The sequence below is a fragment of the Pristiophorus japonicus genome, chromosome 16 (genome assembly GCF_044704955.1).
Source record: "Pristiophorus japonicus isolate sPriJap1 chromosome 16, sPriJap1.hap1, whole genome shotgun sequence".
NCBI lineage: Eukaryota > Metazoa > Chordata > Chondrichthyes > Pristiophoridae > Pristiophorus > Pristiophorus japonicus.
Genome location: NC_091992.1, coordinates 50,612,991 through 50,631,153, shown reverse-complemented (window position 1 = coordinate 50,631,153; position 18,163 = coordinate 50,612,991). Strand labels below are relative to the sequence as shown.

General features: G+C 43.8%; 1 protein-coding gene across 1 annotated transcript in view; it reads left to right on the top strand.

The window, feature by feature from the left end:
- hip1 (huntingtin interacting protein 1) overlaps positions 1–18,163 on the top strand; it is a 308,542-nt gene that overhangs the window by 235,404 nt on the left and 54,975 nt on the right. The window contains exons 14-15 of the mRNA XM_070857288.1: positions 3,671–3,854; positions 4,682–4,770. Of these exons, the coding sequence (XP_070713389.1) occupies positions 3,671–3,854; positions 4,682–4,770 (273 nt within the window). The remainder of the gene's footprint in view (positions 1–3,670; positions 3,855–4,681; positions 4,771–18,163) is intronic.

Below are 18,163 nucleotides of genomic sequence, written 5' to 3'. Positions count from 1 at the left end.
GCGGTATTGAAGAATCATTGCACATTTCCTAATCTAACTTATTCTTTCCTTAAGGCTGTAGAGCTTCTAAACTCTCTGCCATAGAAACATAGAAAATAGGTGCAGGAGTAGGCCATTTGGCCCTTCGAGCCTGCACCACCATTCAATAAGATCATGGCTGATCATTCACCTCAGTACCACCTTCCTGCCTTCTCTCCATACCCCTTGATCCCTTTAGCCGTAAGGGCCACATCTAACTCCCTCTTGAATATATCCAATGAACTGTCATCAACAACTCTCTGCGGTAGGGAATTCCACAGGTTAACAACTCTTAAGTGAAGAAGTTTCTCCTCATCTCAGAAGAAGTTTCTCCTCATCTCAGTCCGAAATGACTTACCCTTTATCCTTCGACTATGTTCCCTGGTTCTGGACTTCCCCAACATCGGGAACATTCTTCCCGCATCTAATCTGTCCAGTCCCGTCAGAATTTTATATGTTTCTATGAGATCCCCTCTCATCCTTCTAAACTCCAGTGAATACAAGCCCAGTCGATCCAGTCTCTCCTCATATGTCAGTCGTGCCATCCCGAGAATCAGTCTGGTGAACCTTCACTGCACTCCCTCAATAACAAGAAGGTCCTTCCTCAGATTAGGAGACCAAAACTGAATACAATATTCCAGGTGAGGCCTCACCAAGGCCCTGTACAACTGAAGCAAGACCTCCCTGCTCCTATACTCAAATCTCCTCGCTATGAAGGCCAACATACCATTTGCCTTCTTCACCGCCTGCTGTACCTGCATGCCAACCTTCAATGACTGATGTACCATGACACCCAGGTCTCATTGCACCTCCCCTTTTCCTAATCTGCCACCATTCAGATAATATTCTGCCTTCCTGTTTTTGCCACCAAAGTGGATAACCTCACATATATCCACATTATACTGCATCTGCCATGTGTTTTCCCACTCGCCTAACCTGTCCAAGTTACCCTGTAGCCTCTTAGCATCCTCCTCACAGCTCACACCGCATCCCAGATTAGTGTCATCTACAAACTTGGAGATATTACACTCAATTCCTTCATCTAAATCATTAATGTATATTGTAAATAGCTGGGGTCCCAGCACTAAGCTCTGCGAAACACCACTAGTCACTGCCTACCATTCTGAAAAGGACCCGTTTATCCCGATTCTCTGCTTCCTGTCTGCCAACCAGTTCTTTATCCACGTCAATGCATTACCCCCAATACCATGTGCTTTAATTTTGCACACCAATCTCTTGTGTGGGACCTTGTCACAAGCCTTTTGAAAGTCCAAATCCACTGCTTCTCCCTTGTCCCTCTACCAATTACATCCTCAAAAAATTCTAGAAGATTTGTCAAGCATGATTTTCCTTTCATAAATCCATGCTGACCTGATCCTGTCACTGTTTTCCAAATGCGCTGCTATTTCATCTTTAATAATTGATTCCAACATTTTCCCCACTAGTGATGTCAGGCTAACCCGTCTATAATTCCCCGTTTTCTCTCTCCCTCCTTTTTTAAAAAGTGGGGTTACATTAGCTACCCTCCAGTTCATAGGAACTGATCCAGGGTCGATAGACTGTTTGAAAATGATCACCAATGCATCCACTATTTCTAGGGCCACTTCCTTAAGTACTCTGGGATGCAGACTATCAGGGCCTGGGCATTTATTGGCCTTCAATCCCATCAATTTCCCTAATACAATTTCCCAACTAATAACGATTTCCTTCAGTTCCTCCTTCTCATTAGACCCTCGGTCCCCTAGAATTTCCGGAAGGTTATTTGTGTCTTCCTTCATGAAGACAGACCAAAGTATTTATTTAACTGGTCCGCCATTTCTTTGTTCCCCATTATAAATTCACCTGAATCTGACTGCAAGGGACCTACGTTTGTCTTCACTAATCTTTTTCTCTTCACATATCTATAGAAGCTTTTGCAGTCAGTTTTTATGTTCCCAGCCATCTTCCTCTCACTCTGTTTTTCCCCTCCTAATTAAACCCTTTGTCCTCTTCTGCTGAATTATAAAATTCTCCCAGTCCTCAGGTTTGCTGCTTTTTCTGGCCAATTTATATGCCTCTTCCTTGGATTTAACACTATCCTTAATTTCCCTTGTTAGCTGCGGTTGAGCCACCTTCCCCGTTTTATTTTTACTCCAGACAGGGATGTACAATTGTTGAAATTCATCCCATGTGATCTTTAAATGTTTGCCATTGTCTATCTACTGTCAACCCTTTAAGTGTCACATGCCAGTCTATTCTAGCCAATTCACGTCTCATACCATCGAAGTTACCTTTCCTTAAGTTTAGGACCCTAGTCTTGGAATTAACTGTGTCACTCTCCACCTTAATAAAGAATTCTACCATATTATGGTCACTCTTCCCCAAGGGGCCTCGCACAACAAGATTGTTAATTAGTCCTTTCTCATTACACATCACCCAGTCTCGGATGGCCAGCCTCTAGTTGGTTCCTCGACATATTGGTCTAGAAAACCATTCCTAATACACTCTAGGAAATTCTCCTCCACTGCATTGCTACCAGTTTGGTTAGCCCAATCAATATGTAGATTAAAGTCGCCCGTGATAACTGCTGTACCTTTATTGCACGTATCCCTAATTTCTTGTTTGATGCTGTCCCCAACCTCACTACTACTGTTTGGTGGTTTGTACACGACTCCCACTTGCGTTTTCTGCCGTTTGGTATTCCGTAGCTCCACCCATACCGATTCCACATCATCCAAGCTAATGTCCTTCCTTACTATTGCGTTAATTTCCTCTTTAACCAGCAAAACCATCCCGCATCCTTTTCCTCTCTGCCTATCCTTCCTGAATGTTTAATACCCCTGGATGTTGAGTTCCCAGCCTTGGTCAACCTGGAGCCATGTCTCCGTGATGCCAATTACATTATATCCGTTAACAGCTATCTCCGACAACCTGATGATGAATACGCCTTGCATTGAGGCACAGAGCCTTCAAGCTTGTCTTTTTAACACACTTTGCTGCTTTAGAATTTTGCTATAATGTGGCCCTTTTTGATTTTTGCCTTGGGTTTCTCTGCCCTCCACTTTTACTTTTCTTCTTTCTATCTTTTGCTTCTGCCCCCATTCTACTTCCCTCTGTCTCCCTGCATCGGTTCCCATCCCCCTGCCATATTAGTTTAACCCCTCCCCAACAGCACTAGCAAACACTCCCCCTAGGACATTGGTTCCGATCCTGCCCGGGTGCAGACCGTCCGGTTTGTACTGGTCCCACCTCCCCCAAAACCAGTTCCAATATCCCAGGAATTTGAATCCCTCCCTTCTGCACCACTCCTCAAGCCATGTATTCATCTGATCTGTCCTGCGATTCCTACTCTGACTAGCACATGGCACTGGTAGCAATCCTGAGATTACTACTTTTGAGGTCCTACTGTCACCCCTTCCTCTTACAACCTATAGACTTTTAAAACCCAAATTTAACTTTGACTTATTGTCATTTACTGATTTACCTCAACAACAACATGCCTTTAACATTGGAAAATATCTCCAGGCACTTCACGGGAGCGTGATCAGCTGAAGCTTGACCTCTTCTCTGCGATTACTTTCATCCCGTGGTGTCTTGCGCTATCGAACCGTTAGTCTCTCCGTACTTAAAATGGGTGCTTTGCAAATCTCGGTGTTCCTTGTGTTTGTTCCAGAGCAAGCGCCTGATCTCGCAGCTGAGGGGACGAATCAGTGAGCTGGAGGCAGAGCTGGCTGAGCAGCAACACCTGAAGCAGCAAGCGTTGGATGAGAACGAGTTTGTGAAGGCTGAACTCGAGGAGGTAAAGAAAAAACGAGACGACACAGAGAAAGCCCAGCGGAGCCTCACCGAGATCGAACGTAAGTTCTAAATTTACTTCAGAAATGTGAAAGATTGGCGACTGGCATATGCATATGGTGGCTGCGTCTTGCTGCTTTGCATCCTGTAAATGCAATGAATATCATTAAAAATCCTGCGTCAGCGTGAATTTAGCGATAGTCTATACCAGTCAACCAGGGATCACTGTCCCTTTAACCTACCCATTCCGTAACTGCAACTGATTGGATCCCAGAAACACTGTACCTTCAGCCTGTCTGTTCAGCCAATCAGATCCCAGAACCACATCACCAGGGGTCAATCTGATCCCTGACCCACCTCTTGTGTTTCCATTTTTGATTTTCGCCTAAACTTTTGGGGAAGGAAAGGATTCCACAGCACTAGGAGCTTGGGGTATTACAGAACCCACTTCATCTATTCTCCCCTCTACTCCTGAAAGCAGTGACTCTGCCGATATAATGTGACCAGACAATGAGTATCATTTGGCTATTCAACCAGTGGAAGCATTGCTGCCATATCCTGCCCCGACCCTCTCTGACATCCATACAAGCGCACATTCCAGCAGGGGGCCACTGCTTAATAATTAGAAGTGGATGACTTGTATTTCTTTCTCGACCCTAGTGGCACTGAGGCAAATTGTAGTTCACCAGCTGCTGCCTGGCTGAGCTCAAAGTGAGGCTGGAACCCGAGGCCTTACTGATCTGTGGGACTCGGCATCACTGCCGGTGGAACAGTTGGGTTTGAGCTCGCTTAATTGCTGAAATGTAAGCATTTTGATGCTTCAAAAATGCTAATCTCAATGGCAAATTTTAGATAGGACAATTTTGTTTTTCTCCTTTTTATCTCCCAGGAAAAGCTCAAGCCAATGAACAAAGATACACAAAATTAAAGGAGAAGTACACCGAACTGGTTCAGAACCACGCGGATCTGCTGCGGAAGGTAGGTTGCTTCAGAATGCCAGCCTGATGCACAGCACGCTGAAGTGAATGTTGACAGGGCAGGGTGATCGGTTTATAACGTAGGCCACACTGCCCAACATTGCAGCAACTGCACAGGTGCAGGATTAGACACACACAGTTGCTTTCAAGTCACAGTGATGACTTGGTCATGGCTGCAAAGCCTCTACTGTGTTTGGGTAGTTTGTGTGGGCAATTGGTGTAAAAACTGTGCTGACAGCTTATACATTTCGACGGAGCACTCAGTCTGCCCACAGGTAGATTTAAAAGAAAGACTTGCATTTATATAGCACCCTTTATGACCTCCAGATGTCCCAAAGCTCTGTACAACCAATGAAGTACTTCTGAAGTGTAATCACTGTTGTAATGTAAGAAATGCGGGAACCAATATGTGCGCAGCAAGCTCCCACAACAGCTTTGAAATAACTGACCAGATCATCTGTTTTAGATGTTGGTTGAGGAATAAATGTTGGCCAGAGCACTGGGAGAACTCCCCTGCTCTTCATTGAATAGGATCTTTTATGTCCACCTGAGAGGTTCGACAGAGCCACGGCTTAAAGTCTCAACCAAAAGACGGCACCTCCGACAATGCAGCACTCCCTCGGGCGTGTCAGTCTGGATTATGTCCTCTAGTCTCTGGAATGGTATCTGAACCCACAACCTTCTGACTCCGAGGCAAGAGTGCTACCCATCGAGCCACGACTGACCAGCAAAGTGCTGGCCCGGGGCAGCTGTTTGTCTGGTGTGGCTTTGCCTTCGTTGGTGCAGAGCTGGATATCTGAGCTCCTGCTGGGATTAGTACAGGCTTTGCCAAGCTTGGGGAGGATGGAAGGGCCTGAGGCGGTGCCTGTGTTGACACTCCGACTTTCCTCACCTGATTGAAGTACAGGTACCGATAAATTTGTTTTGGACTCGCTGTCTACTTGCCAGCAACGGTCAGCATATCACTTGCATTCCCCATGCTCAAAATGCCACACTGTCATTCTGCGCATAGGTTGCCGAGTTGCATGGGGGCTTGGCAGACCAGATGGGGGTTGTCGGAGGGAGGAGGATGAGGTTTTGCCTTGTTTACAGGCCCCTGCAGAGAACCCCGATTGACAGAAGTGACTGATATGCCGGGATCTATGTTAGTCCCTCTTATCTTTCTCTCTCTCCATCCATCTCTATCTCTCTCTCTCTCCATCCATCTCTATCTCTCTCTACCTCCATCCATCTCTATGTTTCTCTCTCTCTCTCTCTCTCTCCATCCATCTCTCTCTCTCTCTCTCCATCCATCTCTCTCTCCATCCATCTCTCTCTCCATCCATCTCTCTCTCCATCCATCTCTCTCTCCATCCATCTCTCTCTCCATCCATCTCTCTCTCCATCCATCTCTCTCTCCATCCATCTCTCTCTCCATCCATCTCTCTCTCCATCCATCTCTCTCTCCATCCATCTCTCTCTCCATCCATCTCTCTCTCCATCCATCTCTCTCTCCATCCATCTCTCTCTCCATCCATCTCTCTCTCCATCCATCTCTCTCTCCATCCATCTCTCTCTCCATCCATCTCTCTCTCCATCCATCTCTCTCTCCATCCATCTCTCTCTCCATCCATCTCTCTCTCTCTCCATCCATCTCTCTCCATCCATCTCTCTCTCCATCCATCTCTCTCTCTCTCTCTCTCTCTCTCCATCCATCTCTCTCTCTCTCTCTCTCTCTCTCTCTCTCCATCCATCTCTCTCTCTCTCTCTCCATCCATCTCTATCTCTCTCTCTCTCTCTCTCTCTCTCTCTCTCTATCCATCCATCTCTATCTCTCTCTCGGTCTAATAATGTCAAGTACAATCTCAACAGACGTGCTTTTATTAACTGATAATTTGGATCAACTTTTACCATTTAGAATCATTTATTCTATTTCAAACTACCTCTCCTCACCACATGTGGCTGAGGCTCCTGCAGCAAGTACCTATCAACCAGAATTAATTCATGTTTCTTTCGATAATGAGCTTTTGAGGCATTTCATTCTGCATCTGTCTGAGTTGGCAAGACCTGTTTTGACCCATAACTCGTTAACTCAAATTTTATCAATTATTTCCACACATTTGTGTATGTAGGTTATATCCTGGCAATGTTGTTTGTTTAAACAAGCTCCTCCAGCTATCTCGGGAGTTGCTGTGCCTGAGCTAAGAATTACTTAGTGTTTTGCTGCTACTCTGCCTGAAAGCAAAGCCCTGGAGTTACAAGCACTGACATTGGATACAATCATGTTACATTTATTTGAGTGAGATGCAAGAGACTGGCGATGATCTGCTTTCCCCTGTTGTCAGAGTTTCCTTGTAGACCTGTTAAATAAATTTAAATTCATTGCGCCAATATGTCAAAATTTTAAAATTGAAGCCGTCATGGTTTTTTAAAAAGTTGAAAGCTATGTGTGTTTGAATGTATTTGCATTGGACAATGGCATTTGATTTTAACAAGAGGAAGAGTATCCTATTATACAAAAGAGGGAGTTATAACCCTTGCTATCGAATCCAACAGCTAAGTCAAAATACCACAATGTCTCTGTACACACCAGATACAACATCTGTACTCATAGGACTCTTTGAATGATAACATCCACCTATTACCGAATATTTTTGTAAATGGCAGCCCATGCACCACAAGCCTGCAGGGATTAAGCAGAGGCTACTTGTTTGACTGACATTCTTTCTTTCAAGGCAGGAACACTGTGATTGTACTCTATTAACCCAGTGGGAGGTGTTAAATTATTTTTTTTAAATAGGCTGTTTCTGGAGGAAATGCTTTGAAGTGAAAAGTTGTAGTTTGCTAAATCCAAATGATAAGCATGGGTGGCTTCAGAATTTGAATATGGGGATTAATCAACGGGGGATATTGTAGGAAATGCAAGCACTTATTTGTGAAACATTGCAAGCCAAGGCATGACTTCAACAGCTTGACTATCTGGGTAAACTCAAATTTACCAGACTTATCACCTCCATCTACGATCAGCTTAACCGCAGCATTTCCTGAGTGTGTGGTGTTTGACAGGAAGCAACCCCATAATTAATGAGAATGGGCAACAGTACTTTCTATAGGGCCCCTCACATAGAATCATGTCTCCGAGCAACTTAACAAGGCGGAGACGTGAGCACAGAGAAGGAAAATCTGTCCTGTCAGCCATGCTTTGTATCTCCTCATGGCTGAAAAGTCAGATTTTTCAGAGGCTTTTGAAGCTAGGTAGGAAAATAGTGAGGTAAAATGGTTTTCATAGAATCATAGAAATTTACAGCACGGAAGGAGGCCATTTCAGCCCATCGTGTCCGTGCCGGCTGACCAGGAGCTATCCAGCCTAATCCCACTTTCCAGCTCTTGGTCCATAGCCCTGCAGGTTACAGCATTTCAAGTGCACGTCAAGTACTATTTAAATGTGGTGAGGGTTTCTGCCTCTACCACCCTTTCAGGTAGTGAGTTCCAGACCCCCAGCACCCTCTGGGTGAAGAAATTTCCTCTCTAAACCTCCTACCAATTACTTTAAATCTATGCCCCCTGGTTGTTGACCCCACTGCGAAGGGAACTAGGTCCTTCCTCTCCACTCTAGGCCCCTCATAATTTTAAATACCTCAATAAGGTCTCCCCTCAGCTTCCTCTGTTCCAAAGAAAACAAACCTAGCCTATCCAATCTTTCCTCATAGTTTGGGGAGATAACTTCAGAGAGTAGGGATGTAATGTCAGAAAAAGAGCCTCTGACAATGAAATGGGGAGTGAATAGTAATCTGGAGTCCGGGGGCGAGGAAGAATATTTGGACTGGGATAGGAGACTAGAGAGTGGAGGTAAAGTGATAGAGCAGATATCCAAGAACAACCTGATTAAAAATCTGCCTATCTGGTGAAGTGGAACTAATCCCGTGTTATTCCTGCCTGATTATTTTTCTGGCCATTTATTTATGACTCTTGCATTTTAACTTGCATGTACATTTCTGAATTTTCCATGTGGAATCCATGCCTTGGACTCCCCTGGAGTAACAACCCACCACTTTTGATGCTTGAGTACTACAGTTGGAGCAGAGGCAAAAGCTCTTGAATCAGTCCTGCCGATTTGTAGCCGAGACAAACTCTGGTGTATTGAGGACAATGTCAAATTCTGTTTGCAAAGTAGATCAAACCTCCAGCAGATGAAGCAGAGGGTTGTGATCACACAATATATGGTGGCTGGGCCAGCCGTCTGAATAACAGTACAGACGTCTCACTTCCTGATCTGAGCATCCACCACAGAGGCATTTTGTGAACACTTGTGGCCGTTGCTAAGGAAATTCGGGGCGGCATGCTGCATGAAAGAGTTCAACGGTAGAGTGGACAAATGGGGATTATAGAGAGATGTTCAGTCTGCGGCTCACTAGAGGCTTACCACGGATAGTGATGGATTGTTACAGATTGGGCCTGTGCCCAACACTTTTCTTCGTTTTCACAGCTAGCCAGCAACTTCCATAAGCATCTGCTGTGAACGGAAACCTGGGTCTGTACCCTCTGCTGTCGATGCGTTAGTGTATCCCAGGTCTCGTACTGAACCCTGAACCACTTGTTGGACAACACAAAGGATGCCCACCTCAGCCTCCTGTCACCTTAGAAGGCAGAAAATGCCACATCACCAGCCCACTGCATACAGGCTTAAAAAAACACTAGTTCAGTTACAAGTGAAATAAGATGTAAAAAGACACCGCAAGATGTAAAACAGAGCAAAGACCAACTTTGCACAATATCTGAAATGGTCTGCCTGTTTACAACTCTTGTTGGCAGCCGCAGTGAGACCTGTGACAGCTATTACCGTCCTTTACAGAACTCCTCGGATTCCTTCCTGAGCATCCCCACAGTATGTAACATACATGCTCTTAGGTTGGAAGCAGCTTTAATCACAAACTGTGTTTCCCGAATGTGCGCCACACGTCCGCACATTGGGTCAGGCGGTCCCACGCAGGCCGCGCACAAGCTGTGCCGCTGGATGATAGTGCGCATGCGCAGCAAATTTAAAGGGACCGCCCGCAGATAAAATTGAGTGGGAACAAGGTGACTGTTCTGAGGCAGATCATTTTGAAACTGCAGCACGTGATGTTTATTTAGGTCCTTGGGTCAAGGAAGAAGTTGAAACTTTTGAAAGCTTTGCATATCTTGGGCATCACAAAATACTTAAAGCAGAGGCTGCTTTGTGGGACGTTGAAAGCCTCTACTTTGGTTGTCCTTAACTGTAAAAAGTTATTTTGGTTTAGCAGCCCATTAGAGCCAGAGCACCAACAATACATGAGTCGCACCAGCCCCAGCATCACACACCAGTTCTTCATAACATTGTCTAATACAGATAGTGTGTATGCTCAGTTCAATATGCTATTGCTACATTACAACAGTGACTGCACTTCAAAAGTACCTGTACTTCATTGGCTGTAAAGCACATTGGAATGTCCTGAGGTCGTATGTAAATACAAGTTTTTTTTATTGGTATATAAACATACTGCTGTGGTGTATTATATTGGTGTATAGACTAGAGTACTGTGTTATCTTTTGTTTTGTCTTGTATTTGATACCAAAAAATCAGAACTCAGCTACATCTTGTAATGTGTTCCTTTATCATATTTAAAATATCCTTTTCAGAATTACCCCATCAGCGGTATTAATTTTGTTTTGAAAAGCATTTTAGCAAGCTCCAACATGATGGAAAACGTGTTAAATAAGTATAAAATCTCCAGAGGGGCAGATACCCCAGACCCCATGGAAAATAAACCTCACCATTTCAGTCCACATTTGCCTCGAGAAATTTCTAAATCTGCCGAGAGAAAAATGCCTATGATACCTGAGCTGAATTTGTTTGAAGTAAAATGGGGGCAGAAGCAAAAGAAAGAAGAAAAGTAAAAGTGGAGGGCAGAGAAACCCAATGCAAAAATCATAAAGGGCCACATCATAGTCTAAAGGGACAAAGTATGTTAAAAAGACGAGCCTTGAAGGCTCTGTGCCCCAATGTGAGAAGTATTTGTAATAAGGTGGACGAATTAACTGCGCAGGCAGCTATTAATGAATACGATATAATTGGGATTACGGAGACATGGCTCCAGGGTGACCAAGGCTGGGAACTCAACATCCAGGGGTATTCAACATTCAGAAAGGATAGACAGAAAGGAAAAGGAGGTGTGGTAGCGTTGCTGGTTAGAGGAAATTTAACACAATCGTAAGGAAGGACACTAGATTGGATAATGTGGAATCTGTATGGGTAGAAATGTGGAATACAAAAGGGCAGAAAACGCTAGTGGGAGTTGTGTACAGACCACCAAACAGTAGTAGTGAGGTTGGGGACAGCATCAAACAAGAAATTAGGGATGCGTGCAATAAAGGTACAGCAGTTATCATGGGCGACTTTAATCTACATATAGATTGGGCTAACCAAACTGGTAGTAATACGGTGGAGGAGGATTTCCTGGAGTGTATAAGGGATGGTTTTCTAGACCAATATGTCGAGGAACCAACTAGGGAGCAGGCCATCCTAGACTGGGTGACGTGTAATGAGAAAGGGCTAATTAGCAATCTTGTTGTGCAAGGCCCTTTGGGGAAGAGTGACCATAATATGGTACAATTCTTTATTAAGATGGAGAGTGACACAGTTAATTCCGAGACTAGGGTCTTGAACTTAAGGAAAGGTAACTTCGATGATATGAGACGTGAATTGGTTAAAATAGACTGGCGAATGATACTTAAAGGGTTGACGGTGGATAGGCAAATGGCAAACATTTAAAGATCACTTGGATGAACTTTAGCGATTGTACATCCCTGTCTGGAGTAAAAATAAAACTGGGAAGGTGGCTCAACCGTGGCTAACAAGGGAAATTAGGGATAATATTAAATCCAAGGAAGAGGCATATAAATTGGTCAGAAAAAGCAACAAAGCTGAGGACTGGGAGAAATTTAAAATTCAGCAGAGGAGGACAAAGGGTTGAATTAGGAGGGGGAAAATAGATTATGACAGGAAGCTTGCTGGGAACATAAAAACTGACTGCAAAAGCTTCTATAGATATGTGAAGAGAAAAGAATTAGTGAAGACAAACGTAGGTCCCTTGCAGTCAGAATCAGGTGAATTCATAATGGGGAATAAGGAAATGGCAGACCAATTGAACAAATACTTTGGTTCTGTCTTCACAAAGGAAGACACATATAACCTTCTGGTAATACTAGGGAAGTGAGAAGGAGGAACTGAAGGAAAACCTTATTAGTCAGGAAATTGTGTTAAGGAAATTGATGGGATTGAAGGCAGATAAATCCCCAGGGCCTGATAGTCTGCACCCCAGAATACTTAAGGAAGTGGCCCTAGAAATAGTGGATGCATTGGTGATCATTTTCCAATAGTCTTAACGACCCTGGATCAGTTCCTATGGAGGGTAGCTAATGTAACCCCACTTTTTAAAAAAGGAGGGAGAGAGAAAACGGGGAATTATATACCGGTTAGCCTGACATCAGTAGTGGGGAAAGTGTTGGAATCAATTATTAAAGATGTAATAGCAGCGCATTTGGAAAGCAGTGACAGGATCGGTCCAAGTCAGCATGGATTTATGAAAGGGAAATCATGCTTGACAAATCTTCTAGAATTTTTTAAGGATTTAACTAGTAGAGTGGACAAGGGAGAACCAGTGGATGTGGTGTATTTGGACTTTCAAAAGGCATTTGACAAGGTCCCACACAAGAGATTGGTGTGCAAAATTAAAGCACAAGGTATTGGGGGTAATGTATTGATGTGGATAGAGAACTGGTTGGCAGACAGGAAGCAGAGAGTAAGGGTAAACGGGTCCTTCTCAGAATGGCAGGCAGTGACTAGTGGGGTGCTGCAGGGCTAAGTGCTGGGACCCCAGCTACTTACAATATACATCAATGATTTAGATGAAAGAATTGAGTGTAATATCTCCAAGTTTGCAGATGACACCAAGCTGGGTGGCGGTGTGAGCTGTGAGGAGGATGCTAAGAAGCTGCAGGGTGACTTGGACAGGTTAGGTGAGTGGGAAAATGCATGGCAGATGCAGTATAATGTGGATAAATGTGAGGTTATCCACTTTGGTGGCAAAAACATGAAGGCAGAATATTATCTGAATGGCGGCAGATTAGGAAAAGGGGAGGTGCAACGAGACCTGGGTATCATGGTACATCAGTCATTGAAAGTTGGCATGCAGGTACAGCAGGTGGTGAAGAAGGCAAATGGCATGTTGGCCTTCATAGCTAGGAGATTTGAGTATAGGAGCAGGGAGGTCTTAATGCAGATGTACAGGGCCTTGGTGAGGCCTCACCTGGAATATTGTGTTCAGTTTTGGTCTCCTAATCTGAGGAAGGACGTTCTTGCTGTTGAGGGAGTACAGCGAAAGTTCACCAGTCTGATTCACGGGATGGCTAGACTGACATATGAGGAGAGACTGGATCGACTGGGCCTGTATTTGCTGGAATTTAGAAAAATGAGAGGGGATCTCATAGAAACATATAAAATTCTGACGGGACCAGACAGGTTAGATGCGGGAAGAATGTTCCCGATGTTGGGGAGGTCCAGAACCAGGGGTCACAGTCCAAGGATAAGGGGTAAGCCATTTAGGACCGAGATGAGGAGAAACTTCTTTACTTGGAGAGATGTTAACCTGTGGAATTCTCTACCGCAGAGAGTTGTTGATGCCAGTTCGTTGGATATATTCAAGAGGGAGTTAGATATGGCCCTGACTGCTAAACAGATCAAGGGGTATGGAGAGAAAGCAGGAAAGGGGTACTGAGGTGAATTATCAGCCATGATCTTATTGAATGGTGGTGCAGACTTGAAGGGCTGAATGACCTACTCCTGCACCTATTTTCTCTGTTTCTATGTTTAAGTTAATTCTATAATGCCAGATTCAGTTTATAGGAGGTTAATTCCCAAAGCTTGTGGCCTGGAAGTCGCATCGACAGCAGTGATTTGCTGTAGACTTGGTGAAAGTGTGATTGTTCTATACAATCTTCCACATTTTATGCCATTGTGAGAAGCTGGCTGTTTGGAGGGTCCAGTTGTTCTGTTCCGTTGCCACAGCCAAGGTCTTGGCTAAGGCAGATGTTGATTAGCCTCCTGCTCACACATCAAAGGGTAGACATTCACCTGAGGGTTCTGAATATGAAGCCCTCCATCTCAGTCAGAGGTTCCCAGAGTGCCAGGGGAGTGGGCTAAGCTGTTTAACACTTTGTTAAAAATTGTGCTGTTCATTTATGTATTTTATATAAATAAACCAATTGATCGTTTGGAGCTGTACCTTATCTCGACACCACGCTATTTTAGTCTGGCTTCCATAAAGAGAAGAGAATTCATGTAGCTACATGTATTCTACACCACTGGCCTATGCACAAAGTAAGGTTTCTCCATGACGGTCTGGTGAAACGCGTTGCACTCCGGATCATAGGAACATCAAGTCCTTCTTGCAGGAATGACCAGTGCCACTGAACCCAAGAGAATATCCAGCGCAAGAACCTGAAAGCTGTGAAACCATCACTGCTGCAGCCTGGAGTTTTTGTACTTGTTAAAGTTGTAATTAGCCTGTGTCCCATTGCACTTTCAATGTCATTACCTGCTTTCACGTCATACGCAATTTTCCGGGCTGTTTGTCTTTTTTTTAGAGCTTGTGTCAGCTTTCAGCCGTTCCTTCGGCTACTGAGCACATGTGCTGGAGTTGTACCTGACCAGGAGAGGGTAGAAACGCCCAAAGCTGAAATGGGAAGGCTGCAGGGGTGATGTTGTGGAGGCTGAGTGAGCAGTTTGCTGGATTCTGGAATGCAGGCCCAACGGGCTGGGTGAGGGATGAACTGAATAACTGGATTGGCATTTTCTTCCGCTTGATGTTTTCGGGCATTAACCTTTTAAACTCTCTGCCTTTCTTCAATCAAATAGTGAGGATAAGTTTATGGAGAGAGTACTCGAATGATTCGAAGTAACGGGTGAGAGTAGATACTTGAAGCATGGGAAATTTGAATCTGTTGACTTGTAGAGATAAGAACAAGCAGAGCTGGTGAAAGGTTCTAGCAGCAAGCCTGTTCCATCCCTGTGAGGCCATCAGCTCCGATGAACCGTGTACTTCACCCTAATAATACTAGGGCAGCAATTGCTTTAACTGAAGAGGTTAAACTAGGGTACATGTAAATGTGCAGTTCAAGGCAAAGCCTAGGCAGACAGCGCCATCTGGTGGCTACCAGTAGTAGGACTCTTAGAGAGAGCAAAACATAATTCGAGCCATAATTGGGGCCAGCGATTTGTTGTGGGCATCATCCTGTGACAGATCACTCCAGCACAACGTTCCCTGTTACTTTTTCTACTCAGCAGTACATTAATTTTTCTAGCTGGTTAGTGTAACCAAACTCCTACTGACTCAAGAAAAATTGAGTTTTAATGGTGGATGTGCTTGGAGTTTGTCACAGTAACCAACTGGAAACTAACGTCTCTCTAGGGTGGGCTGAGAGACACAACACCAGCACTTTCAAACATGCTGCTGACTCAAGTTTAAGTGCCGGTGAGATGATAAAATGTTCTATGATCTTCGTCAAGGTCCTGCCTGTCTGTGATAATCTTGGTGCTTCAGTGTGTCTTTATTCAACAAACATACCTTGATGGGAGGGGCTGAGAGGACACCAGGCAAACCCATCTGGTTCACTAAAGTCCTTTAGAGAAGGAAATCTGCTGCCCTTACCTGCTGTGACCTACATGTGACTCTGGACCCACAGCAATGTAGTTGACTCTTAACTGCCTTCTGAAATGGCCTAGTGGGCCTCACCACCACCTTCTCCAGGGGGCATTAGGGATGGGCAATAAATGCTGGCCATGCCAGTGACGCCCACATCCCATGAACAAATAACAAAAAAATGTTCCCCACGAGGAGAGAAAGGCAAGTAACCAGGACCTACCTTGCAAACACCCTTGGGGCTGGATTAACGGACAGCTGGGATCAGTTTGGCTAGAGAATGGAGGTGTGCTGCAGAAACAGAGATGAGAAATGATCAGCCAGTGTGTCCTTGTCCTCTGGAACTCTGTCCCTCAGCACCTCTGCCTTGTCACCTCCCTCCTGTGGTTTGAAAGGCCCCTGCAAAGACTCCTTCACCATGTATTGCCCCACACTCCAACCCATTTCTGTCTCCCTCCCCTGTCTTTTTGTCCTTTGCCCTGTAAAGTGATGAGATGTCTCTCTCCCCACATAAGGAGCATTATAGAGATGTAAATTGTTGAGGAAATAATTTTGCTAAATACATGTTACAAACTGGCAACCTTTTGAACAGTTTCTACCGGAGAATACACGAAAAGTCATACCTTCCTGCAGCTGTTGTGCTCCCATTCGTAACTGGTTTATGGGAGAAGATGTGATTCCCGATTGGTTACTGAGAGCTGAATCACTTCATCAACAAGGGGCCAGGCATTTAAAATAAAAAGTGTGTGGAAAACTTATCATTCAACTCACTACAGCACTTTATCAGCTGTGATACAAAAAGCACTAACTCAGCTTCTTAGTCCAATCTCACTGTGTCCTGATCTCCATCTTCTTCAATTTGGGCTTCTCCAACACGTGCTCCTCTGCTCAGAGCTAGACCACAGTTGCCAGAAGGTGGTCTCATTTTCAATGAACCAAAATCTACCATTTTATATTCTCCACTGGAATGTTACTTTCAAAAGGGAATCGGAAATATACTTGAAAAGCAAACATTTGCATGGCAACGGGGAAGGATCAGGGAACCAATTAGATAGCTCTTTCAAAGAGCTGGCACAGGCACAATGGATCAAATGGCCTCTTTCTGTGCTGTAAGATTCCTTGATTAATGTGTTCAGAGGCAATTAATTAAATAAACTCATTGATCCCCTACAATTCTCATGTTGGAGTCAAGACCTGTATAATTTTCAAGTTTTATCTTGCCATTTCTAAAGTGTAATCATTGAAGCTGTTTCTGTGATAATAGAGAGGTTAAAAATATAATAGAATAAGCTTGAATTACAACAAAATGTGTCGATTTTTTGTCGTCGACACAATCATAACTGGAAAATGAACCATAGAAAATCAATAAATAGCACAACAACAGATCCATTGCACATCAATAAATAGCTTACCAGCTTATCAATAAATAGCATACCATCAGATCCATAAAACAACACCAACATAAATAAATTGATGGTGTAGTAGGCACTAGATTTAATTAATGGTGCAGTGGGCACACAATTGATCAATAAATGGTGCTGTGGGCACAATACATTAATAAAGCAGCATGCATCATTATACTAACAATTAATAGAACAGTGAGCTCAAATTAATGAATGACTGGAGTTGGAGGCACACCAGAACATCAGTCAATGAATGGAGCAACTGGCACATGTCAATTCATACTGCCTTGCTACTTTCACTGTTACTGCTTCTTGCCCTTCTGGCCACAAACTGATTTTCATTGCTTTCATCACCTATTCACTGTTAGAGTGCGATGAGTGATTTGGGTAGATGCTGACTGTAAATGTAAGTATAAAAAAAAGGCTCTTTAGCTTAAAAAAAAACAAGCCCTTTTATTCACAAAGGCACTAATATTGTACAGTATCAGGAATTCTAGTGCCCCTGAGGAAAGATTTCTGGTCTTCAAACTTAGAAAGGTTGCTAGAAGCAAATCTCCCAGTTAGGAGCAGGTTAAATTAGGCAGGAAAATAGGTCATTGATATCATGGTAGGATCAGAGGCCACAGACAGAGATGTGGGGTCACAAAGCTGTCAGAGTTGCTCGACAGTCCTCGTGGCCAGAAGCTATACAAAGTGTTGTCGGGGGTAGCAGTTTTCATGGGAGAGTTACCATTATAAATGTTTGTGTATGGTAACATTGTAAATGTTGAAATAAAGCATGACCACATGTTACAATAAGAAGGGTGGAAATTGCAAGATGTTTTATAGATTTATATGGTTAATAACATCCCATGAATTAAATAAATATTATTGGAGCTGGAGAATTAAATGAACAATATCCCAGGCAAGGATTTATTCAAATAGACAATATTAGAGCCAAGGAATTAAGTAAATATTCAAGCATATAAATTAAATAGATCATGAATTAAATAAATAATGTCGGGGGCCTGGGCTAGGACTGCAAGCATTCCCTCGAGTCGAAGAATGAACTAAATAATCAGAATCAATTAATCAAAGGAATAATATTGGAGCTTAAATGGTTGGAGGAATTACAAGATCCAACTGGGAGCCGGAGACTGTCGCTTGACATTGGGAGGGCTGCAAGGTGAGTGATAGAAATGCTTCTAAAGTCACGTTTTTACTAAGTGCTGTCAGTAACCAGAATGTATTCCAGGTGTGACAGATGTTACTCCAGGTATAATAAAAGTGTGACGAGATGTCCATGCAGATGCAA